Source organism: Phaseolus vulgaris, chromosome 6 (assembly GCF_000499845.2).
Source record: "Phaseolus vulgaris cultivar G19833 chromosome 6, P. vulgaris v2.0, whole genome shotgun sequence".
Taxonomy (NCBI): domain Eukaryota; kingdom Viridiplantae; phylum Streptophyta; class Magnoliopsida; order Fabales; family Fabaceae; genus Phaseolus; species Phaseolus vulgaris.
Window position 1 is genome coordinate 23966323 of NC_023754.2, and position 24129 is coordinate 23990451.

The 24129-nt window shown below is 32.8% G+C and overlaps 3 protein-coding genes across 4 annotated transcripts; all 3 read left to right on the forward strand.

The window, feature by feature from the left end:
• Positions 1 to 1164: 1164 nt before the first annotated feature.
• Positions 1165 to 4927, forward strand: LOC137832058 (uncharacterized protein At4g37920). Of its 2 annotated transcripts, none has more exons than XM_068640037.1 (6): positions 1165 to 1444; positions 1529 to 1803; positions 2772 to 2940; positions 3403 to 3647; positions 4101 to 4288; positions 4372 to 4927. In XM_068640037.1, exons 1-6 carry the CDS (start codon positions 1309 to 1311, stop codon positions 4529 to 4531), a joined length of 1173 nt encoding a protein of 390 aa, XP_068496138.1. In that variant the 5' UTR covers positions 1165 to 1308; the 3' UTR covers positions 4532 to 4927. The 2 variants fall into 2 exon arrangements, 1 of the variants encoding a protein (XP_068496138.1); XR_011084514.1 differs by having other exon boundaries at positions 1187 to 1444; positions 4055 to 4288.
• Positions 4928 to 11082: 6155 nt separating this feature from the next.
• On the forward strand, positions 11083 to 15945 carry LOC137832059 (BTB/POZ domain and ankyrin repeat-containing protein NPR1). Its single transcript, XM_068640038.1, has 4 exons — positions 11083 to 12690; positions 13111 to 13864; positions 14544 to 14747; positions 15487 to 15945. Exons 1-4 carry the CDS (start codon positions 12142 to 12144, stop codon positions 15750 to 15752), a joined length of 1773 nt encoding a protein of 590 aa, XP_068496139.1. The 5' UTR covers positions 11083 to 12141; the 3' UTR covers positions 15753 to 15945.
• A 2146-nt stretch (positions 15946 to 18091) lies between these two features.
• On the forward strand, positions 18092 to 22507 carry LOC137832060 (putative E3 ubiquitin-protein ligase LIN). The gene is made up of 7 exons (XM_068640039.1): positions 18092 to 19437; positions 19551 to 19689; positions 19781 to 20721; positions 20800 to 20947; positions 21121 to 21375; positions 21638 to 21947; positions 22199 to 22507. The coding sequence occupies exons 1-7, from the start codon at positions 18413 to 18415 to the stop codon at positions 22300 to 22302; spliced, it is 2922 nt and encodes a 973-aa protein (XP_068496140.1). The 5' UTR covers positions 18092 to 18412; the 3' UTR covers positions 22303 to 22507.
• The last annotated feature ends 1622 nt before the right edge of the window (positions 22508 to 24129 follow it).

Sequence of the window (24129 nt, forward strand, 5' to 3'; positions counted from 1 at the left end):
AAAGAATGAAAAGCAAAAGGGACCTAACCTAATTTCACTGTGGGTTGGGCCTCCACATAGGAAGTGAGCCCAAACCCAACAATTTCCTGACTATTTAAGTTTGATTAAAACTGGTTTTATTCTCTATATTCCAAATACAATGCTTTCGTTTTCATAATTCAACGGATTCCATGATTCACATTTTACTTCAGTTTAATTTGATCGGGAACAATATCTACCCAATTTTAAAAATACAACCAAAAATATTGTATTTAAATACGAACACTAAAATTAAATTTAACAACCTAAAACCCATTTCACTTAAAATTTGAATCTTAATGAATTTATTGTGATTTTCCTTCAAGTTTTAGTGATTCAATATTCGGAAAACGACTCCTTGAATGATACCTTGACCCTTAGTCAATAAGAACACAAAATATAATAAGTATAAGATAAAATATGAGTTGGAGTAATATATTATATGTCCTTTGTGTAGAGTATAATCTGGTATATATAAACTGAATTGGAACTTCTCCAACTTTAATCATGATTTTGTCTTACTTGAATATCTAAAACTAATTGATTAAAATCTCTTAATTTGTGCTCTTATAACTTTAGATACATAGGTACCATAAATAATCAACTATCGGTAAGACTCATGACCTAACAAATACGAATATTAACTTAATCGGGCAACATTTGTTATTTCTACCTTTACAAAATTATTTAGACACTTTTTTATGTCAATTTAAACCATCAAGTAATTGAAGTAGCAGAAAAAATGCTCAAAATGGTATCATAAAGCTTTCAAACAATAAAAATAATGAATGATATCAAATAAGATTTGCTTATTAAAAAAAGTAGAAAATTATTTTCCGCTAAATAAAAACAAATAATAAAGCTTCTCTTTAAACATTTTTTCAATAAACCCAATCTAACCGGTTTTGAATTTTTTTACGATTTTTATCTCCATATAAAACTTGTCACAAGCTTTATTAGAAAATTTAGTAAATTATCAAACTTTAATCATTATATACAACTAAATGAATATTAACTAATACAAAAATTGATAAAGTTTAATTAGTATTTGCGAGTTTAATTTTAAATAGATAATTACGTTCAGAGAGATTTTATTCAACCCCTATAAGTTTAATCATGTATATTTTCTTTTAATTTTTAATTTTTAATTATCAATAACTTGGTTCAACGTAAACCCTGCTTCTACCCCTGTTTGTCTCTGTCTACGGCGAGTAACCATAACCATATCTAACTGAGTGAAGGGCGAGCGAGTTGATCCTTCTCTGACTCTCAATTTCAAAACCGAACCAAATGGAGTTGTGCACTGCCAACGCGATTCTTCCACCAAGGTTCTCCGTTCCTACACTCCACGCAGCTTGCGTTCGAAACCTCAAATACTCCGTTCCGTTCCCCCGTTTCATCATCCGCACCCAACGAAAATTCGACAGTAAGTACTACGCACCAACAGTTTCAGCTTCTGTGAATTTCTACGCTGTAAACTGTGTCGTTTTAATTGCGATTTGCGACGCAGGAAGAAGAGGATCGGGACCCCGTGCGACTGTTAGTGACGGCCGTTCCTGTGAGGCGGTGGACGAGAGCCGAATGCATAGAGTGTGTGACAAGCTGATTGGGGTTTTCATGGTGGACAAGCCCACCCCTACCGATTGGAGAAGGTTGTTGGCTTTCAGCAGAGAATGGAACAACCTTAGGCCTCACTTTTTTGCGCGCTGTCACGAAAGAGCCGATGCCGAAGAGGATCCCGCCATGAAGGAGAAGTTGCTACGCCTTGCAAGGAAGCTCAAACAGGTCTCTTTTGTTTATGAATGTTAACGGAGTAAATAATACGATTAGCTGTTTTTTATGCAACTCTCCAATCGCGATATTGTTTGTTACATTTAATGGAAACTTTCACTACGTGGATTATTGAGGTGAAACTCTAGGAAACAGCACCAAAGTCTCTGAAGGAACTGTATATAATTGTTTGTATTTTATTTAAGACTAAACTTAGATACAGTTTATCCTATCAAGATTGGAGCATTTCCTCTATAATCTGCATAATAAAGGTTTTCATTAAAGGATTATGAAGATTATCCATGTGAAACTTTCAATTTTGATTGGAGAACAATGAAAAAAAAATTAGTCAAGTTTTTTATCTATAAAATACTTGGTTACTAAGAAAGTCTGAATACCTCAAAATAGTAGTGAGTTGGGTTCAGTTTTCCACAAAGTTATGAATCACGCTTCAAATATTCATGCAAAGGGGGGTCTATAGATTCTATATTACCCGACAATTGGCCCTCCAGTTCGTGCTGTTCCTACTCTTGAAACTTGCATGCCAATGCATATGAGGATATTATACTAATTAGGAAAATTATAGTACTTTATTATATCTATGAAATATAAGTACTATATCTAATATTCCTGAGAATTTTTTTTAACAGAGTCCAATGAAGCAATGACATCATGCGAACAATATTTGGTGTTGTATAAAAAACCTTGATAATTTTAAGATTGTGTTTATCTCTTTTGATTTAATATTTGATTTTATGTTAAGTTTATACCGATATCATATGTTCTAATGTAATGTGTTTTCTTATTATTTTTAAAATACTTTGTACTCTGTATTTTGTCATAAGGTATCATCCTCTTGTGTTGTATTCATGCTTACTAGCTTCTTATTGAATTTTCTATGCACAGTGTTACCATGATCTACATTCATTAGAGGATAAGATACAAGAATAGGGATTGATTAGGATTGGAATTCTCTTGTGCAGATTGATGAGGATGTACAGAGACACAATGAGCTTATTGAGGTGGTAAAACGGGATCCTTCTCAAATTAGTGAGATTGTCTCCAAGCGTCGCAAAGATTTTACTGAGGAGTTCTTTATTCACCTTCATACAGTGGCTGAATCCTACTATGATAACAAAGAAAAGCAAAATGGTAGGACTTCATTTTGCAAGTTTTTAGTATCTAAGTGGTTGTTTGAAATAACCTTTTGGATTTAGTATCCAATTTTTCTGAATGTTTCATCAGGCTTTCTTGTATGGTAGATTGTCAAACCATATCAGGTTCGATTAGTTCAGATTCTTTCTTATATCCAGATAGTGTTTTTTTTTTCTCTGGTAGGACACACTCAAATTTATGACCTGCATGGAACACCAAATATTAAATTTGTAGAAGCAAAAAGTACTTTTGAAATTGAAGCATATCAGGTCATAATTAGGAGAAATGAGGATATTCTCTGGGTAGTCTGGGAGGAATTTTGATTGTTAGCCAACATAATGTGGCAGATGCCATATGTTAAGAAATGTGTTGCTATCATGGGACAGTTCAAGCTTGCATTTATAATTATAATTGATTTTACACTTTTTAACCTATAATGTTTTTTTTTTGTGTTACAAGAATTGGCAAAGCTTGGGAACTCATGCTTGGCTGCTGTTCAAGCCTATGATGCTGCAACTGAAAACATTGAACAGGTAAATGCGGCAGAGTTGAAATTCCAAGATATTATCAATTCTCCTTCGCTTGATGCTGCCTGCAGGAAGATAGACAATTTGGCTGAAAAAAAAGAACTTGACTCAACATTAGTATTGATGATCACCAAAGCTTGGTCAGCTGCCAAGGAGTCGGACATGATGAAAGATGAGGTAATCTGACGGTGACCTTAATTTCCTTTGTGTGCTATTTCTTTTTAATTTCAATAACATGGATGATTAGAAATTTTGGATGAGTATCTGTTGACTGAATATAATTATAGGTCCAATTTGATTGTAACTAATCTAACAATTTCATATTTATGTTCTAATTTCCTAAAAAATTATATTGTAATTTTTTCTTCATTATATATTGTACTTGTGCTGATAAAAAAAAAATATATATAAAAATAAAAATATAAAAAATAAAAATATAAAATATATATATATATATATATATATATATATATATATATTGTACTTGCTATTTCCTACTGTCGTATTTTAGCTTGTAAAATGAAACATTTATTTGTAGGTAAAGGATATCCTCTTTCATTTATACAAGACTCATTTATTTGTAGGTAAAGGATATCCTCTTTCATTTATACAAGACTCATTTATTTGTAGGTAAAGGATATCCTCTTTCATTTATACAAGACTGCAGTGGGAAATCTTCAGAAACTCGTGCCAAAAGAGATTAGAATAGTCAAGTATCTTATTCAAATCGATGATCCTGAAGAGCAACTCTCTGCCCTCAAAGATGCCTTTACACCCGGAGAAGAACTTGAAGGAAAGGATGTGGATAATTTGTACACGTATGTATTAGATGTCAGAGAATAAAATAACTTGAAACAGAATTCAATTGCAACAATAACTTTTTTCTCAATATTTTTTTCAGGACTCCAGAGAAGCTTCACACTTGGATAAAGAGTGTGGTGGATGCTTATCATTTGAGTAGAGAAGGTACCCTCATTAGGGAAGCAAGGGATCTGTTGAGTCCGGAGATCATCCAAAAATTGGAGGGGCTCAAGATGATTGTCGAAAGGAACTTCATGTGAATAGGAGAGTAACCAAAAGTATATTCATCGGAATTCTTTTTAACCATAGAATAAGCAACTTTTTTTTAGTGAAAATAGATAAGCAAAGCAGGAAACAAAATACACAACAATCATAATGACAGCATCTAAGTTAGGTCTGTCTATGGTTTTGGTAACAATAGCTACATGAAATTGAAAAGTGAGTAGGGAAATGTGTTCTTTACACGTAGGAGAGGGAACTATTACATAGTAGACCCCTATATGAATACGGGACTTGGACTTGAGCCCTGGCACAGGGTGATTGTTCTACCAAAAGCCTAGGCCTTTAGTTAAGTCACTTGTAAGGTTGAAGATAGAATGTATGTACTGTTGGTTACTAAAGTTCATTTCTCTAATTTTAATTTTACTGTTTTGTCTTCCCGGTCTAAGCAAATGACCACTCAATTAGGGCTGTTTTTGGTTTTTGGAAACGGATTTTTCCCTTCAATTCAATTATGTCCAACTTGAAGAAAGAAAATGAACCATATTTTGATTTTTTTTATCAGCTTGATTGGTGCTTAAATTTGGACTTTGCAATTTTCTTAAATCCAACCTGAATTAAAGATGCATTCTATTTTTAAATTAATTTCTCTACATTTTTTTTGTTATTATTCAATTGGTATAATGACATGATTATATTTGATTTTTTTAAATAACTAATTTTAATTTAATTTCTTTTTAAAATTGATCTAAAAACAGGTCAATCTGGTTTGTTAAAAAATAATTAGATTAAACCGATGATTTATTATAATCAAGAAGATGAGTTGAAAAACTTCACCTATCCCATCTATTAGCAATTTTTTATTTTTTAAAATATATATTATATTTTAAAAGCACACTTAATGATAGGAATATTTTTAAATTTAAACTTTTACATATTTATGAAAATCAATGATATAAATGTTTATGATTCAAATTAAACCCTTATTGCAAATTTATGTCATCCAAATAACACATAAAAAAATGTTGAAAACCTTTAAATTTTATTTTTATTATTTAATAAAATATAATATTTTACATATATATAATATAAAGAATTTTAAAAGTTTTTGCCTATTTTATCTGGGCTTCTTCTTCCTGCACCCTTACGTTTTTCTTCATGCACCCCCACAATTTTCTAAATCCCAAAATTGACCTTGACTTTTATTTTAAAAAGGCACAGTGATTACTGGAATTTGGGATCTGGGAGTGTGTTATGGATTCATCAATCCAGAACTAAATCATTTTTATTTTCGGATGAGGGGTATTCTGAAAGCAAATTTTGCATAAATTATTGATTTTCGGATTGCTAAATCCAGAAGCCTAAATCTGTTACGGATTGGTGAATACAAAATGTTTTTTTTGAATGATGAATTTTTTAATGTGAAATGCATATTTTACCAGAAGAGCCAATCTGAAATTTTTTCGGATTTCATAATCTAGAATGCAAAAAAATAAATATGGTTCAAGTGCATTTTATGGTTTTTAAAAAATAATAGAGACAGTTTGGTCTTTACATAACATTGTAGGATGCAGAAAGAAAAATGTAGTAGTGCAGAAAGAAACTGCCTTTTATCTGAGGCTTGACGGGCTGAAAGCCGGTTTAACGGGCTCATGGGCCAGTACTAACAGGCTAGTTTTGGCCCACAGACCATGTCGTCGCGCGATGTTATAAACTCTAATTCCGCAGTTAACCTTAGCGCATCTCCGTTTCTAAGCATAGGAAGAACGTTTCGTATCAATTTTCAGTGACGTTCACATTCATATATTCATATTTGTTGTAAATGGCATCGATTTCTCCTTCTTCTAGCAATTCAACCTCCACGCCAAGTGTTGCTAATCAGACAAGGCAAATGAAGCTCCACGAAGTCGCCTTAGCCGAGCTCAACAACCACCCGTCTTCCAGAGTAACCTCTTTTTTTCTCCTTCAATCTAACTTTTTGTAACCATTTGAAGTTCAGAAATAGGGTTAGGGTTTTTTTGTGGGTTAGTTATATATACAAATACTTAGCGTAACTGTTACTGTAGCCCTCCCAAGTAGAATAACAATAAACCCTACGTTTATATAGATTGTTATTTGTTGTAATTACACTGATCCGAAGATTAAAAACTAGTGCTATACACAGGATTTAATCTCTGGTATTTTCTTCGTTTTCGAAAATGTTTAATTAGAAGTGTTAGGAGATTATTTTCAGTTGGTTCAGAAATTACTGCATAAAAAATGAAGAACAACCCTAGAAGCACTGTATTCTATTTATATATTCTTACTATTTGAATGATTTCGATGTTGAAATGTAGGCTGTGTATCGGAAAAATGGGAACTTATTTTTTCGCACAACCATCCAAACAGCAACAGCTATGGAGCAGAGTAAGAATTCTCACCCTTTCACACTGTTATTCCTCACTTCATTCTTGGAACAAAACGCTAAAGTGCTATAAAATTCTGATTGTTATTATTATTTTTCTTTTTCTTGTCAAAATTTGTGTTGGGTAGAACAACTTGAGTCAGCCAAATCGAAGCTAAAAGGTCTGAATTCTTCTTCGTAGTCATACATTAGAAATCTTGTTGGTTGGGAGCAATGAAGCAGATGCAATTGGAAACTTCATTATTAAGAGCTGCATGTGTTAGATTTTAACTCCAATGATATTGCTATAGGTTTTGTACAAAACTAACATTATGTGAATACACTAAGACATTTCCAGTCTTTTTAAATTTGGTTTTTGTCCTTTAAGCTCGACTCTTGCACAATATCCCCTACCAACTCCATGGATCTTCAATTGGTGGCACAATGCTAGAAACCAAAATCTAATAGGTTTTATAAATTGTATGGACACTTCGATTTCAATGAACTCTACATTTTTCAAAAATTTTGAAAATTTTCATGTCGAATTCTGCGATCCAAAGTATAAAAAATTACAAATTTTAATTTTTGGATTCTATAATAAGTGTGGAGTCTCTTAATTTCACTTTCTTAAACTAAAAAAATGTTTGATAAAATATATCAAATAATTACAAATTTTAACTTTTGGAAATCTTCGAAGTCTCTGGATTCCACTTTCTTAAATTAAAAAATGTTGAATAAAATATATCAAAGAGTATTTTGGATATATTTTGAAGTATGGTACAAGAAGAAATGCATGGTGGTGCAGGAAGAAATTGCCTTAATTGAAGTGTGTTTATTGGGCCATTGGGTATAACGATGACATATTGGAGCCTTTGCTTCCACACTTAGTTGGGAGAAACACCTCGCTTATAGCCTATTTTGTGAAAATTAATTAATAATTTTTTAAGTATATTCAGAAACAGAATCAATTTCAAAACCAATTCCACAATTCAAATAAACTCCTGTCCCAAAATAAAATAAAATAAATATTTTGTAAAAGTTGTTCCATATAGTTTTTTTTAAAAAAAATATTTCTAGTTTGTCGCCTGAAAATTTATGAAAAAAAATCATATATTTATATATTTTAATTTCTTTTTCTCTTAAAAATCTATTTTAGAATTGTTTTTTTTAATGTAATTTTGACAAACTGGGGTTAGAGAAACTTGATTAGGAATCATCATAGCCCTTTTGTACTGGCAGAAAAAAAATTAAGAAAAGTTTACTATAGACCACACCATACCATTTTGGTGTAAGTTCACAGAAAGTCGTTAATAATACTATTTGATTAATTTCCTTTGACAATTTATGAGTGAGATTAGACATTGATTTAGACTTTTAATTGGACGGCTAAAATGGGGTTCAACATGTTATTTTTATCTTTCAATTATACCATAAAAATACATTTATTATCTCTTTTTTTCAACTTTACCATGCTCGTTGATAATGTATTCTCAACAACATTGCTTTCCCTAATTTTTAAATAATTAATTTCTTTTTTTGTGTTTGTGCATTACTCTACTTAAGAATGAAGAGATTATATTTTCAATAATGTCTTATCTTTCCTTAATTTTTAAATATCTCATGCCTCTTTATTTATGATAAATGGGAAAGGAATGACAATCAAGTTTATATCAAGAAATTAAAAGTGTTTTTTATATAAATATGAATGTTACTCCTATTTTCCATCCTCCAAATTTATTTGTTGCCTGAAAGTTAGATAAGTATAATAATATAATTGAAAACATATAATTATCTTATATCGTTTTAAAGATAAACAGATAACAAAAGTACATTAACTATTCATAAAAAAGTTATATGCATCAACAATAACAAAATATTCAGCATTTTCCAATAATAACTATTAAGTTCGTTAACTTTTACGATAGTTATTTTTGACCAGTAAAGTGGTTATTTTTAAATCATATTAACTGTAATTTTTTTTATTGTTCGAGGATATTTTATTTTAAATTAGTAATACATGATTACTAAACTCTCAATTAATAATATAAAATTCTGTTGTTCATTTCCTGTGTTTTTTTTTTCAAATCAGACACGGGTCTAATAAATAATTTTTATTTTCAAATTTGACGCATTTATTCATTTTAAAAACAACAAAATTCTTAGATAGATATAAGATCGAATCTAACGGCACAGATCCTTCCGTAGAACAAAGTCTGCAAGAAGCAAAATCAGATATGCTAATGAATACGAATAATCAGAAGATTGTAAACAATAGCATGCTCGTCCAAAAACATTGTTTCATATTCCAAAAAATAATATTATTTTAATATATGAATGAAGTAATCAGAAGCATGTGGTTTGAATAATTAATTGGAACCACACTGTCATCCTTCCACCAATAATACAGATAACATGTCACCAAATATTGACCCACATATCATATCCAATTACTTTATACAATTTAATACACTTTTATCAAACACACATTTTTGTGGCTTGATTATCATTTACTGTTTTTAATAATAATTTTATCAATCAATTATCTACCGGTTTCGTCAAAATTATTAACAGAATACTTTTAAAATTACGTGAGTTTTTTTATATTTATAAAAGGCTTTACAAAATATTTAACATAATTAAAGTACAAAATTTTATCTAAAAATTAAGGTTAATTCAACAATTTATTTTAAGATGAAAGTACACATTAAATAATATTTAATACATTTTCTTATTTTATATCTAATAATAACTTAAATACTAAAATAGTATATTCTCGAAGATCTCACGACATCGTCAACTAAAAATAATATCATAAAAAACTTAAGAAAGTACCAAGAAATTTCTAATAATTTGTAAGAACAAATTACTTTGTATTTTAATTAAAAACACAAAATTCTATTTTTAATATATACTTCTAACATAAAATTTCAACTCAATAGTTTTGAGCTTTTTCTCACTATACGTATCTCTTTTTATTTATTTATATTTAATACAACACTTTGATTTATACTTTACTTCCTAATCCTCGATCAAAATAGAACATGCATAAAATTAAAATTATTATGTCATTTTATATACACGTTTGTTTTCCTTCATTTCATTTTCTCTTCTACTGCATAACCTACAAAATCATCTCCTTGTGTTTAATTTTCTTTGTTTTTGATCATAGCAAACACACCATTAGTTTTCTATTCATCCTCCATCTCTGCAGTAAAAAGGAATGAATAAAACCTAAATTGAGTAGAGAAAGGATAAAGGTGATGTGCTCTAGAGTGGACAGAGACAAAAGGTACTGTTATCGCGTTGGGAGCATGGCATCAATAAGGTTAAACACAACACAAGGAAATGGCAAGTTTTGATGTGAAAGGAACGTACGAGTTGTTAATCATTCCAACATATTTTTATTTAAATACGTTTTTTTTCTAATTTCTTTTCAAATTTTTACATATTTATTTTCTCAAATTGTCAGACATTTCGATAGAGATCCTACATCGACTAGAGATGAGGACAACTCTCTGTATATAAATGAGTGCAATCCTCAATTTCATGACTAGGTTTTGTAGGGTTGAGTTAAACTTAAAATCCACTTCATAACATGTATCATAACCATTTCGATTCTATCCTAACGAGTATTTGAGTTTGATTTAAACCTAATGATTGATATAATCCATTAAAAAAATATAAAAATATTACTTTAATAATTATATAACAAAACATCAATTTATAATTGTTATAAAATATAATTAATTTAAACATCATTATTTTTTTAATAAATCAACATTTCAATAACTTTCTCTCTTTTATATAAATAAGAAAACTAAATAAACTAGAAAAAAGAATAAAGTTAAAGTGGAGTAGAGTCGGCAAAAACGGAAGGTATTATTTCCATTATTCACACCACAGACAAGACTGAACAGCCAAATGGGAAGTGGGGTTGATGTGAAAGCAAAGTTAAGTAATCTTCATTTTCACATGCCATATTACAACAAGAGTTAGGTTTAGGCCTAAACACCATTATTGCAAATCCCTAACCATTATTATTGTTATATTTGGTTTATATTTTTTAAAATCTTAAAAAAAAAAAAATTAGTTTCTTGATTTTTAATTATTAAATTATTATTAGAAGTAAAAAATGGTAAGAAAAAGAAATAATTTAAGTGGATAATATAGTAACAGTTAAGCATAAGATTGGGAGGTTAAGGGAAAGAGAGAGAGGCAGAAAGATGTATGCAGAAGAGTGGTGACGACAGATTCAACGCAAGCAAACCCAAGCTGGGGACGCTGATGTCATCTATGGCGTCATGCAAACCACTTCATCTCTCTGTTAACACACAACGCAACGCAAGACATGGCTTTCTTCTCTTTCTCTCTCTTCTTTCTTTTGACAGCGAAAGAGGAAACTTCGGGGATGCTCTGTACTTGACCTTCACAGCCGCGTGATATTATCGTTGCCCTTTCATTTCCGAATCTTTCTTTCTCTCTCTGTTAACATACACCCTTCACGCCCTTCTTTGTTTCCCTTTCAGAACCTTCCTCATATTTGATGCTTTGACTTACAGCACGGTGATCGATTCCCTCTCTTTCTCTCTCTGCGTTCTGCCATCAAAGTTCGAACCTTTTTCTGATTTGGATTGATCTCATGCCGGTATTGAGTTCTGGGGTGCTGCTGTTCCTTGACCCTCTCTCCGAGTGTGAACGAAAGTTTTTCTCTTTTTGATGATTTACTGAAGTTATGTGCTGATTTCGGTTATTCAGTCTGGGATCAGTTTTGGGATTGGTTTGGTTTGGCTATGCTGTTTTGGTGGCTTTGGAAGTTTGAACAGAGGGTTCTTAGATCCTTTTGCACCTTCCCGGTGTTGAAATTTTGCAGAGTATAAAATATTTGTGTTTTTTCATGTCTGTGTCTGAACGCCATTGAAATAGAGTGAGTCTCTTTAGCTTTTTTTTTTTTTTTTATGTTAAGTAATCTTGTGAGGGGTTGGATCAGATGTCATGCGTCCTGTGAGTTGTGACATGAGATTTTGTAGTTAACACTTTCACAGATAAGTGTTTTTCGTTTACACGGCATCTATACTTTCCTTTTTTATAGGTTGTCTTTTTTTTAAGTCTGTGCTGGGGAATTCAGCGTTTTGTTAAGTAACATATATTCCATTCGTCAGTCGGTACTTAAACGGTTCTGGGACTCTATCTTTGAGGAAGTTTGAGGTTAGGAGTTTTTTGAGAGTAGAAGATGTTACAGGCTCAATAAGGTTCTCAAGTTGTTGACAAATGGCTTATTCAGCCGAACCCTCATCTTCTTTGAGCTTTACATCATCTTCCCATTTATCAAATGGCTCAGTTAGTCACAACATATGCTCTTCTTACGTCTCTGATCCTGGACCTAACCTTGAGGTTGTCAGTTTGAGCAAGCTTAGCTCCAACTTGGAGCAGCTTTTGATTGAATCTGATTGTGATTACAGTGATGCTGACATCATTGTGGAAGGAATTCCAGTTAGTGTTCATCGATGTGTTCTTGCCTCTAGAAGTAAGTTTTTCCATGAATTATTCAAGAGAGAGAAGGGGTCATCAGAAAAAGAAGGGAAATTGAAGTATAACATGAGTGATTTGTTGCCTTATGGCAAGGTTGGATATGAAGCCTTCCTCATATTCCTGGGCTATGTATATACTGCTAAACTCAAGCCCTCTCCAATGGAGGTGTCTACATGTGTTGACAATGTATGTGCTCATGATGCTTGTAGACCTGCAATTAACTTTGCTGTGGAGTTGATGTATGCCTCTTCCATTTTTCAAATACCAGAGTTGGTATCCCTTTTCCAGGTATATTCTACCTCAGAAACATGCAACTTTACTTTGTTAATTTCCCAGATGATATAAGCATCCATGTACCTTAGCAAGTAATAGTGCTAGTGCCTCAATGTATAATCATCTTTCATTTCTTGATCAAATCATTAATTACTTCTAATTTTGCAGTTGTTGATTCTAAAGGAGTATGAATTGAACTCTGTAATTAATTTATCTTGGTTTGTTTAGGCACATGCCTTACTCCTAGCATCTCGTGCCTTGGGATTAAGCATAACACTTAGCTCTACAGTATCTTTCTAAATTAATGAATTCATGGACTTGTGCTCTAATGCTTGGGAAATTACTTTCAAATTAATTTCACATCTAATTACTGGCATCATTCTGTCTGTTCAGGCTTAAGAATCAAGGTACTAATTAATACTTATAATTTTGCAGCGACGTCTACTTAACTTTATAGGAAAGGCTCTTGTGGAAGATGTCATTCCAATCCTTACTGTTGCTTTCCATTGTAAATCGAGTCAACTCATCACTCAATGTATTGATAGGGTGGCCAGATCAGACCTTGACCAGATTTCAGTTGACAAAGAGCTTCCCCATGAACTCTCAGGGAAAGTTAAATTGCTTCGCCATAACCCTCAGCAAGAAGTTGAAAATGATGCCTCTGCACTGGATGCTTTGTCTCTAAAACGAATCACTAGAATACACAAGGCACTGGACTCAGATGATGTTGAGCTTGTTAAACTTCTTTTAAATGAGTCAGAGATTACTTTAGATGAAGCCCATGCTCTCCATTATGCTGCTGCCTATTGTGACCCCAAGGTTGTCTCTGAGGTGCTTGGTTTGGGGCTGGCTAATGTCAATCTTCGGAATTCTCGGGGCTACTCGGTGCTTCATATTGCTGCCATGCGTAGAGAGCCCTCCATCATAGTATCCCTACTCACGAAAGGGGCTTGTGCATCAGATTTGACTTTTGACGGTCAGAGTGCTGTTAGTATTTGTAGAAGGTTGACAAGGCCAAAGGATTATCATGCAAAAACAGAACAGGGAAAAGAAACAAACAAAGATCGGATATGCATCGATGTTCTTGAAAGAGAAATGCGGAGGAATCCACTTGCTGGGGATGCCTGTATCTCTTCCCATACTATGGCTGATGACCTCCACATGAAACTACTATACCTTGAAAACAGAGGTATGATGACCTCCGCATGAAACTACTATGTTCATTTACTTCTTGCTTGTGTTCTATATATTGTTGTCATGGTTCCAGCATCTATGTTTTAAAATGCTTTGCTTTTTGTGCCTTGGAATGGAAATTCTCCGAACTTGTGTCACTGAGTACAGGAAATAGTAAAGATATTGTTTCTCATTGTTAGATTCTTCTTTTCTTTTCTTTCTCTTACGAATAATTTTCTCCTCTGGACGTGTTGGTAATCAAGGATCTTGCTTTTCCTTTTTGAGGAACATTTTGTGTGCAAAACATCCCCTGCAAACTACATATTTATGAATTATTAGGTTTTGTGTTCTTGACTCCTTTTGTTATTGGACTTCAGGACTTACCAGTTCATTTTTACTGTTTAATTTGTATTGTAAACTATGTAATGCATAAGGACTGTTAGGTTAGGCTTTAGATAACTTAAAAGCCACGCTGACTTTATGTAATATATAGAATGTGACTGTTTAGGATTTTGAACTGAGGGGTTCTTTTTAATTCTTTGGCAAATGAAATAAGATTAGAAACAAAAGGCATGCTATTTGTTAAAGGAGTTTATGTGTGCTTTAGATTCTAATGTTTAACTGGTTTACTGTGTTTATGTGACTTTTTTTTATGCTCAAACCCTCAAAAAAGTAAATATTGCTCTCTACTGCAGTGGCATTTGCAAGACTTTTCTTCCCTTCAGAAGCCAAACTAGCCATGGACATTGCGCATGCTGAGACAACATCTGAGTTTGCTGGTCTCTCTGCATCAAACCCAAAAATTTCAAATGGCAACTTGAGGGAGGTTGATCTCAATGAAACTCCCATAGTGCAAAATAAGAGACTTCTTTCTAGAATGGAAGCCCTTATGAAGACAGGTAATTACAGTCTTTATAAAGTTAGATCTCAATTTCCTTTTGCTATTTGTTGTAATTAAGCAGTGTTTTCTTTTTCAATATATCATTTGATGTGAATCAACAAGGGAGAATTTGTTTTAGTGATGCTCTTGACATGTGTATCTGTCATTCAAATTCGTAGCCAGTTGGGTAGTGAGATCACTTCTGTTTCATGCATGTTCTATTCTGGTTGTGTACATTCTTTGTAAGCTTTCATTCATTACTCTAAATACTCAGCTTTCATTCAACAATATTTTTCTTATTCAATAATACATTTTATGATTAAAAAAATCTAGTGGCTTGTATCTGGGCATTTAATCAAGTGCAGATTTTTGGATGTTTATTTTCAATTTTGTCTGTGTGGTGATTGATGGACAAGTTTTTAAAATAACTGATAACACAAGTCCTTATATGTAGTGCTTGATTTAGAAAGGTTATATAAAGTCTACTACTTGATTTTGTTGTCACTTTTCAACCTCGTACTCCTCATCTATAAATTTATGTTGTTCTTTTAAGAGAATGAGAACATGTACAAAGACTACTGCAGAGTAAATTACTTTACCTGAATCTGAGTTTATAGAAACTGGTTTTAAAGAACTAAACAAGCACATTTGTTTCTAACTTGGTTACAGAAATCTTATCTGTTTGTTTTTTTTGTAAATTTGTACCCAGTTGGATAATGTTTCTGACTATATGTTGTATGTTGTGGTGGTGGTGACAGTGAAAATGGGGCGGCGCTACTTCCCACACTGCTCAGATGTGCTGGACAAGTTCATGGAGGATGACCTACCTGACTTGTTTTATCTTGAAAAGGGTACTCAAGAAGAGCAGAGAATCAAAAGAACACGGTTCATAGAGCTTAAAGATGATGTCCACAAGGCCTTCAGCAAGGACAAGACCGAGTTTAGCCGCTCTGGCATTTCATCTTCATCTTCCTCATCCTCCCTCAAAGATTCTGTTGTACATTACAAAGCTAGGAAAGTGTAACAGTAAAACCATACATAGCAGTTTTTGATTTTGACATACATATTATATATAGTGCAAATTCTGAAGCTCAAGCTCATCATTCCCTTCCCACCAACTCATCTGTAAAATTGTGAAACAAGGAGGTGATGTCTTGTGTAATCAACACCAGTGTTTTCAAAATAATTTCATATGCTTTATGCTCGTAATTTTTTAAGATTCTCTTATTCTGCATTCTTTTTTAAGATTGTGTTGTGTTACCACTGAAACTTCTAGAAGTAAATTTAAGTTAAAAAAGAACATAATTAATCAAAATTACGTTTAACATGTAAGAAAAGATCCAAACAAACAAAATGCAATTGTTCTCGATGATGGATGTGAATATAAAATTTGTAGAATGTCATTATAACGCACTTCAGAAAAGTTTCTTTGATACCACCATTAACATAAATTTAACAACTGCGAATTGAATGGAAAAATGTTTTGACTATTTAATATATTACAAAATTTTAATAGAGACCAAATTTAAAAATAACCAAAATTTATAAGGTAGGTAAAACTTAATTAGGCCTTGAGTAAATAAGCTTTTGCTAACTTCAAGATTACAGATTAAATTATTCGAAAATATGTTGACCCAGTTCAAATTAATATTTTTTTCCTTGTTAATAGAGTTTAATTGTTAATCAATGGTATGCTATATTATTTTGATTAATTCAATTTTCTTATAAACTGAGAAATGCCTACAGTTTATTAATCTAGTCAATAATTAAATTATAACATAAATACATATTAAAAAAAATAATTGTTGATAGTATTAAACACTTTATCATCCTTTCATTCTAAAAATAAATATTGTGAGAAAAATATGCTGACTAATATAGATTGTGATATTAATAAAGTAATAAAAAGTGGAAATTTTTTGTTGAAAAGTGTTATCAAAGTGATCCCACTCAAATTCTTAATCACTTGCACTATCATTTCAAATAATTTTATTATTATTATTAAATCAATACTTTAGAACACTTTTAAACGGGATTAAGAAAAAAAAACACAAACAAAAGAGAAGCCAAAATAGGAAGTATCAGAAGTGAGCATTAACTAAAGCCACTATCTGCATGAAGGACCACGAGAACCATCACCACCCATGCTTCGTAGCAGAATATAAAGTGATAAATAACTGATTAGAGAATCAACTATAAAAAGTTTAGTGAGAGGTTCTAAATAATAGTTTTAAATTAGTTCTTTTTGGTAGTACTGAAATCAAATTTTTTTTTTTGTTAAAATCGCTAATTGACGCAAAAGTACTTTTCTGTATGCTATACATAAGTTATAGAATTAGCAAGTGAGTGTATAGAAAAACAAAATCTAATAGTGAGGTCAAACAAGACAGCATCAGAGACCAGTAACTAAAGCCACTATCTGCGGGAAAAACCAGCAGAAAGACACATGCCATAGACATCACTCGTAACAGGAACATTAAACAGTACCAAGTTAAATAAAGGGTACTGTGTTGTTAATGAAAAAAACAATAACTGATAATTAAAATAGTATTTTTGGTAGTCATAAAATACTGTTTAACTGCTATTGTTGAATGGCACAGATGTACTTACCATGCGCATGGTCTAATTAAACAAACAAGGCAATTTGCAATTGCAAGTGACTCTTGTTTAGGAATGTGGTGACAGTTTCACTCACATGAGTAAGGTGGTCCAAAGGGGTATTTGCTTTTTACAGATCAAAACATTGTAATTTAGAAATGGAAAATTTCATTTTTGGAACCACTCTTAACATATACATCTATCCTACAACGATTTTATAGAGTAAAATAATATTATAATAAAATAATAAAGTAATAATTCTTTTGGATATTAAATGAATGCATATGTATATGGTGTCAACCTTGGAAACATAGAAACATGGTTATTTTTAACGGAAGTAGTGGATGTTCTAGAAGCTTTTGCTTTGATTCAATTAAAAGCTTGACCATGAGTTACATCTAAGTCACAGTTTGCGAATTTTTCCTTTTCTAATTGGTATATAGATCCGTTGATTTGTATGAGAATGATCTCATGACGTATTCATTCAAGCTGTTTGACTGTTTCCTTAGATGTCTTCCTCTGTGTTAGCTAGGAGAGTTATGTTTTGACAAACTTTGGAGTAAGTCTTGTGATGAAGATTATGGGTAACTTCTTATATAAGGGTTGAATCACCCCTAAATGATTCATATTTATTTATTGTTTATTATCGATAAAAAAAAATCATAATTTTAACCTTAAGGACAAAAATGTAAATTTATCAGTTTCAATTATGATTTGAAGTTTCATAAACAAAATTGTAAATTAACAATTTCATCAGTTTCAATTATGACATGAAGTTTCATAAACTTTCTCATCATTCTCACTTTCTTCACTTTTCATTGGTCCAAACAATCTTAATTTTCACCTCTTTACCTCTCAAATTCATCTTTTTCCTCTCTCTCATATCCATCATCAAATCCAAGCAAAGCCTAAAGATTCACCGTTCACCAAATCCAACCCTTTCTTTGTCTTCATTGCTGTGCCTCTTTTCTGCTCTAGCTGTCACTGTTTTATTTCTTATATTTGTTTCGTTCGAGTTCCAAGAATGTCATTGAAGCTCTTCTTGCTTCATACTTCTCTTTCAACTCATTTCTCATTCACCATCGTATGGCTCCCTTTGGAGAATATTCTGCCCAATGTCCAACCCCAAAGAGGCCTAAACACAAACTTGCACAACATGAGAAAAAACCACTTCCTGCATACATCTGTCATGATCCAAAAGGCCTTCGTTCACCTAAGCACAAGGCAGAGAAGGATTCAGCCAAAAGTGTGTCTTCTTCTCAACACAAAAGGGTTGGTTCTGCCTCGGAAAGATCAAATTTTAAGTCACTGGTGTCAGCAGATTCAACAAGGGTAGGACCCTTGATGGATGAAGTTGCCATTGGAGCAGTGATTGCTGTCCTCAGTGGTTACATAGGAAGATATGTGAAAGATGATCTTTTCAGGAAAACAATCCGAGAGAAGTGTAGTTCTCTCTTGGACAAAAGAAGAAGAAAGGATTCAGGTGATGAGGTTATTGTGAACATGGAATTGGGTATGAAGAAAGTTGACAGATTAGTAGAAAGTCAAGGAACAATGGAACAGACGAGGATGATTAAAAGGTTAAGGAATTCCATTGAGCTTTTAACCGTTGTTGCTACTTCGAATTCTAAAACTTCCAGGGACGCTTCAACTTTTGGTGTGTCAAATTCACATCTCTCAGCTTGTGCTCAACTGTACCTGGCAATAGCTTACAAGCTGCAGAAAAATGATAGAGTTTCCTCCAAGCATTTACTGCAAGTGTTTTGTGATTCTCCAAGTTTTGCTCGAACCTACTTGCTTCCTGACCTTTGGGAGCATTTGTTTCTTCCCCATCTTCTCCATGTCAAAATTTGGTACAACACTGGGCTTGAGCTCTTTTCAAATGAAGCTCATGGTGAGAAGGAACAGAAAATGAAGGTGCACAACAAAGTTTACAAAGAAAAGATTGATAGTGGGACTATTCTGTTTGCTGAGTATTACAAGCAATGGCTTAAAGTTGGGGCCAGTGAGCCACCTCTTCCTAATGTCTCTTTGCCATCAAGGCCAAGTTACAGATTATCAAGAAGGTCTTCAGATTCTTTTGTTTCAAATTCCTCAATCAACCAAAACTTGTAAGTGATATGAACATCTTACATTCACCACCACAACCATCTTTCTGTCAGAAACAAATATGTGCAATTTGTAGTTATGAATGTGATTTTATGTTTATGGTTTTCTTCAACAGATACAAGACAGTGTTCGGCTCCAACCTAGAGAAACAACCTTCTGGTCTTGGTGACAAAACTGGAGTGTTGAGAATTACTACAGGCCAAGAGATTGATGAAAAGTTGTATGAAGATGAATTAAAAAGCAGTTCAGTTCAGGTTATCTTCCGTGCTTTCAATTCATAGATGGAAACCGTCTTATTCAAATTACAGAATTTCATTTCTGATGTAATCTCCTTACTTTTTACAGAAAGGCGATGTATTTGTTGGAAGATCAAGTCAACTTGGCAAGAATCAAGCTCAATTATGGCCGGCGTCGCAGAGATTGGACTATTTTCAGTGTCTTTCATGCAGATTCATGCCAAAGGAAAGCTTCGACAACAGCAACCGTAGACCCAAGAATGCTTCAACTGTTTTTTCAAGAGACTTTGTTGGAGCTATTACAACCATAGGTTCATCAGATATTCTAAGTGACTGTGAATTCGCTATTCGTGTGATTACCAAAGCGTGGTTGAACTCTCCTGGTGATCCTCTAATTGAAGAAGCACTAACACGGCCTAGTGTAGTTGAAGCTATGCTTGAGGTGTTATTTTCCTCAACAAATGATGAGATTCTTGAATTGATCATATCAATTTTAGCAGAGTTAATAGGAAGGAATGGTGCAATTAAACAAATTATACTGAACTCCGATCCTCAACTAGAAATATTTGTGAGGCTTCTAAGAAGCGCTAGTCTATTTCTAAAGGCTGCAATTCTGCTTTATCTGTCACAACCAAAGGCAAAGCAGATGCTATCTTCAGAATGGGTGCCATTAATACTTCGAGTGCTGGAATTTGGAGACAAATTCCAGACCCTCTTCACAGTACAATGCAGTCCTCAAGTGGCAGCATTTTATGTTTTGGACCAACTTCTTACTGGTTTTGATGAAGACAAGAACTTAGAAAATGCCAGGCAAGTTCTTTCACTTGGGGGATTGACCCTTCTAATGACAAGGATCGAAGGAGAGGTCCACGAGAGAAACAATGCTGCTATGATAATTTCATGTTGCATTCGTGCCGAAGGAAGCTGTAGAAATTTCTTAGCTGACAACATAAACAAGACTTCATTACTTGAACTCATTGTTGTTGGGAGTAAACAAAATTCCAGTGGCTATGCCTTGTCTGTGCTAGCCGAGTTGCTCTACCTTGATAGGTATGCGCTTGTCACTTACCTTTCTACATTTTCTTTTTCTTGGTCTGAAATGTTAAGAGGACTTAAATTTCATACCAGAGGAACGAAGACTTTAAATTTCTTAAAAGGGCTAAAAGATGGATGGGGTGGCATAAACGTAATGCACGTTTTCTTCATTTACCTTGAGAAGGCTCCACCTGAAGAACGCCCTATAGTTGCAGTAATATTGTTGCTGCTTGATCTTATGGTAATTCTTTTTCATTCAACTTACTTTATGGAAATATTGGTTATGGACAATGGTCTAAGTTCTGTGAATTTCATTATTTTCTAGAAGGTAACTTGTAGCTTCTCTATGATTCTATATTAAATTGATTTACCTGTCTTGAAGAGTTCACAAATGCAATAGCAGTTGTGTTGCAGGAAGATCCTTTCCAGGGAAGCTTATATAGATCAGAAGCAATCCAGGCACTTGTAGCAGCTTTGAATTGTCAAACATGTAATGATAGAGTACAACAGCAATCAGCCCGAGCTCTATACCTGTTAGGAGGTCACTTTTCTCATTCAGGGGAATCATTAATGGAAAAATCTCTTTTACAAAAAGCAGGTTTCAGAGAAATTTGCTTTGAAGCCTCATATCCAGCCACGGATAATGTTGTTTATGATTCAATTCACCAGGTAAACTTTGGTTAAAAGACTGTAGTTTAATTAGGATTCACTAACAGTGTATATATGGTAGGATCTTGACTCAGTAATCACTTTAAAAGTCTTATCTACTATGATTTCTAATTGAACAACAGCATAAAAATCTTCACACAAGTAAAAACTACAATCATGCATTATTGTTTGTCTTTGCTCCATATATGAGAGCTTGCTTCTAGTACTTACTGTTTCTGTTTTGAGCTCATCAAAATTCTTGATTGGTTATGTCACTTGTTAGAATGTGGAGGAGGAGGAAGCAGAAAGTTGGCAAAAAAGAAAAGCCAGTGTCTTGTTCAAAAATGGAAATAAGAATTTATTATCAGCACTTGCAGATACCATAGCCAATGGAATCCCTTGTTTAGCACGAGCAAGCCTGATAACCATTTCATGGATGAGCAGCTACCTCAATTTAATTGAAGATACGATGTTGCCACCAATGGCTTTCTCAATCTTAAGACAACAATTACTACAATCCTTGAATTATGATAAAGATGTTGAGGAAAGAGTGCTAGCATCATATTCATTGCTATATCTTGTCAAATATTCAGGTATATATGAAAACTTTTTACCATCTCCTAAGCTATACCAAACTCTCCTTTTCTCCCACACTTTATCTTTTTCATCATGGTGTCTTCCATGAAAATAAATGTACGTAAATCGATAAATTTTGAATTACATGGTACTGGTGTAAAACATTTTTTATACTGTTCATAAAAATATAGCTGCATAACAGGTTCTTATTGTAAAGTTTAATGTCCTTTTTTGAATTTTGTTCATTTTCATTTGTCCTTGCTATCAGGATGTGTCTCCGCCGTACCATCTTTGGACAAAGACTCACTCACACATCTCAGAAATCTCTCCCTAGTGACTTGGACGGCCAACGAGCTCATCGCAATCTTCTAAAAAAGAAGCTTGAAATTGAGACAATGATTAGCAAGAAGCTTCATTTTGTTGAATCTTCCAATGTTCTTTCTTTTTGATAATATAAGTGAGATTGTACTCATCCTTGTCTTGTATAGTTGATTAGCTTGAAAGGGAATATATTTGTACTAAAGGAAACGTAATATCTGCTTTATTCAAGATAACTTATGATTTCACTTTCTCAAAAGCTTGTCTAGCCAAATGTACTACTGAAGAAATAAGGGAACACAAGAGTGTCTAAAAGTGACTTTAGTTTAGTGCATTTAGGATATGTTTGGACAACTTTCTCCATAAATACTTCTGGAAGAGAAAAAAGAGAAGATAAAATGAAATAAGTTTTTAGATCAGTTACTAAGAAGTGAATTTTAAGTGTTGACGTGAGATCTTCAAATATAAGTTAAAATCTCTTTAAAAGTGTTGAAACATGCAACTTGGCATAGATAACAAAATTTGTACTAATGGCACATTGTCCTGTATTCACCCCCTCACGTGGTTAACAGAGGAAATAGAAGACAAAAGATTGAACTTCAAATTTTATTTTATGTGTTTACACATGGATAACAAGTTATCTCTTACTCAGTTCTTCATGTGCAACTGTTTGTTCCAGACTGCAACATGCTGAGCATCCATCTCTTCTTATAAACAGAATCTGTTGAATAAAATAAAATCTTCATTTCTTGTCAAGAATAGCAGACAAACTGCATCAAATAATTTGACACATAATTGGATCATTCATTATAAGAAACCAATTTGGAGGGAACAGTTCTTTAATTTTTTCGTAAGCTCCAACCTGAAAAATTGGCCTTCTAACATGACATGACCATTTGAAATTGTATCAATACCTACATGTAATTATTGATAATGCACTTGTTGGAAATGAAATTTCAATTATCATTGAAAAAAACCATCTTCAATAGAAGCATTTGAGAACATCTACATCTAACTTTCAACCAAAGCTATATAGACCAAATAATTATTCTCTTTCACTTGAGTGATATATTTGAGTGGAAACAACTAACATGGTGTGCACTTGTACATTTGTCATCCATCATTATTTAATTATGATGCCCCCACAAGGATGACAAATATTACTTCATTACAAAGGACTCACAATCAACAACTTAGTGTTATCTTCCCCTTCTCCTAACAAAATTTCAAGCTCTCTCCATTCATAATTAATAACTAACCTTTGTTTAACTAAACTTCTACTCACCATCCAAAGATATAACTATTTATCTACCTTGAGAATGTTTTTATGTAATATAAGTTTGATTATTGAAACAAAAATAATATTAGTGGACTTTAAGTCTAATTCAACCTCATGAAACCGGCTCAATGAAGTGAGGTTTGCACCCACTTATATACTATGAAAGACTTTAATCTCTAGTCGATGTGAGATCTCTAACAATTTATACTATAACTTATGATAACTAACCAAACATGTCATTAATTTGTTGATATGTAGTAATATGAAGAAGTGAACTTTCAACCTTATAAAATCGAATAATAAAATGAGATTTACACTCTTTTATATACTATATTTATAATTAATATAATATCTCCAAATAACATTGATGACATGTAAATTGGTATGATATATCCTTTTCTTGAGTCCTCAAGCATGATTCAATTGGGGGACCCCAATGCATTTAGGCAAGTGTGTTGATTGGACCAAAAGACATTGCATAAATAAATGTTACATATATGTGACTTGTGTTGATTTTGCTATAAGTTGGCAGCCATTATGATAATGGGCAGGGCCCCAAAACGTTTCTTGCATTGTCCTCTAATGCATATGGGAGAAACCCA

Coding starts and splice junctions, on each gene's coding strand:
- LOC137832058 (XM_068640037.1), top strand. CDS start 1,309: ATGGAGTTGTGCACTGCCAACGCGATTCTTCCACCAAGGTTCTCCGTT. Junction 1,804..2,771: donor TTGCAAGGAAGCTCAAACAG/GTCTCTTTTGTT, acceptor TCTCTTGTGCAG/ATTGATGAGGATGTACAGAG. Junction 2,941..3,402: donor TAACAAAGAAAAGCAAAATG/GTAGGACTTCAT, acceptor TTGTGTTACAAG/AATTGGCAAAGCTTGGGAAC.
- LOC137832059 (XM_068640038.1), top strand. CDS start 12,142: ATGGCTTATTCAGCCGAACCCTCATCTTCTTTGAGCTTTACATCATCT. Junction 12,691..13,110: donor AGTTGGTATCCCTTTTCCAG/GTATATTCTACC, acceptor ATAATTTTGCAG/CGACGTCTACTTAACTTTAT. Junction 13,865..14,543: donor ACTATACCTTGAAAACAGAG/GTATGATGACCT, acceptor TCTCTACTGCAG/TGGCATTTGCAAGACTTTTC.
- LOC137832060 (XM_068640039.1), top strand. CDS start 18,413: ATGGCTCCCTTTGGAGAATATTCTGCCCAATGTCCAACCCCAAAGAGG. Junction 19,690..19,780: donor TAAAAAGCAGTTCAGTTCAG/GTTATCTTCCGT, acceptor TACTTTTTACAG/AAAGGCGATGTATTTGTTGG. Junction 21,948..22,198: donor ATATCTTGTCAAATATTCAG/GTATATATGAAA, acceptor CCTTGCTATCAG/GATGTGTCTCCGCCGTACCA.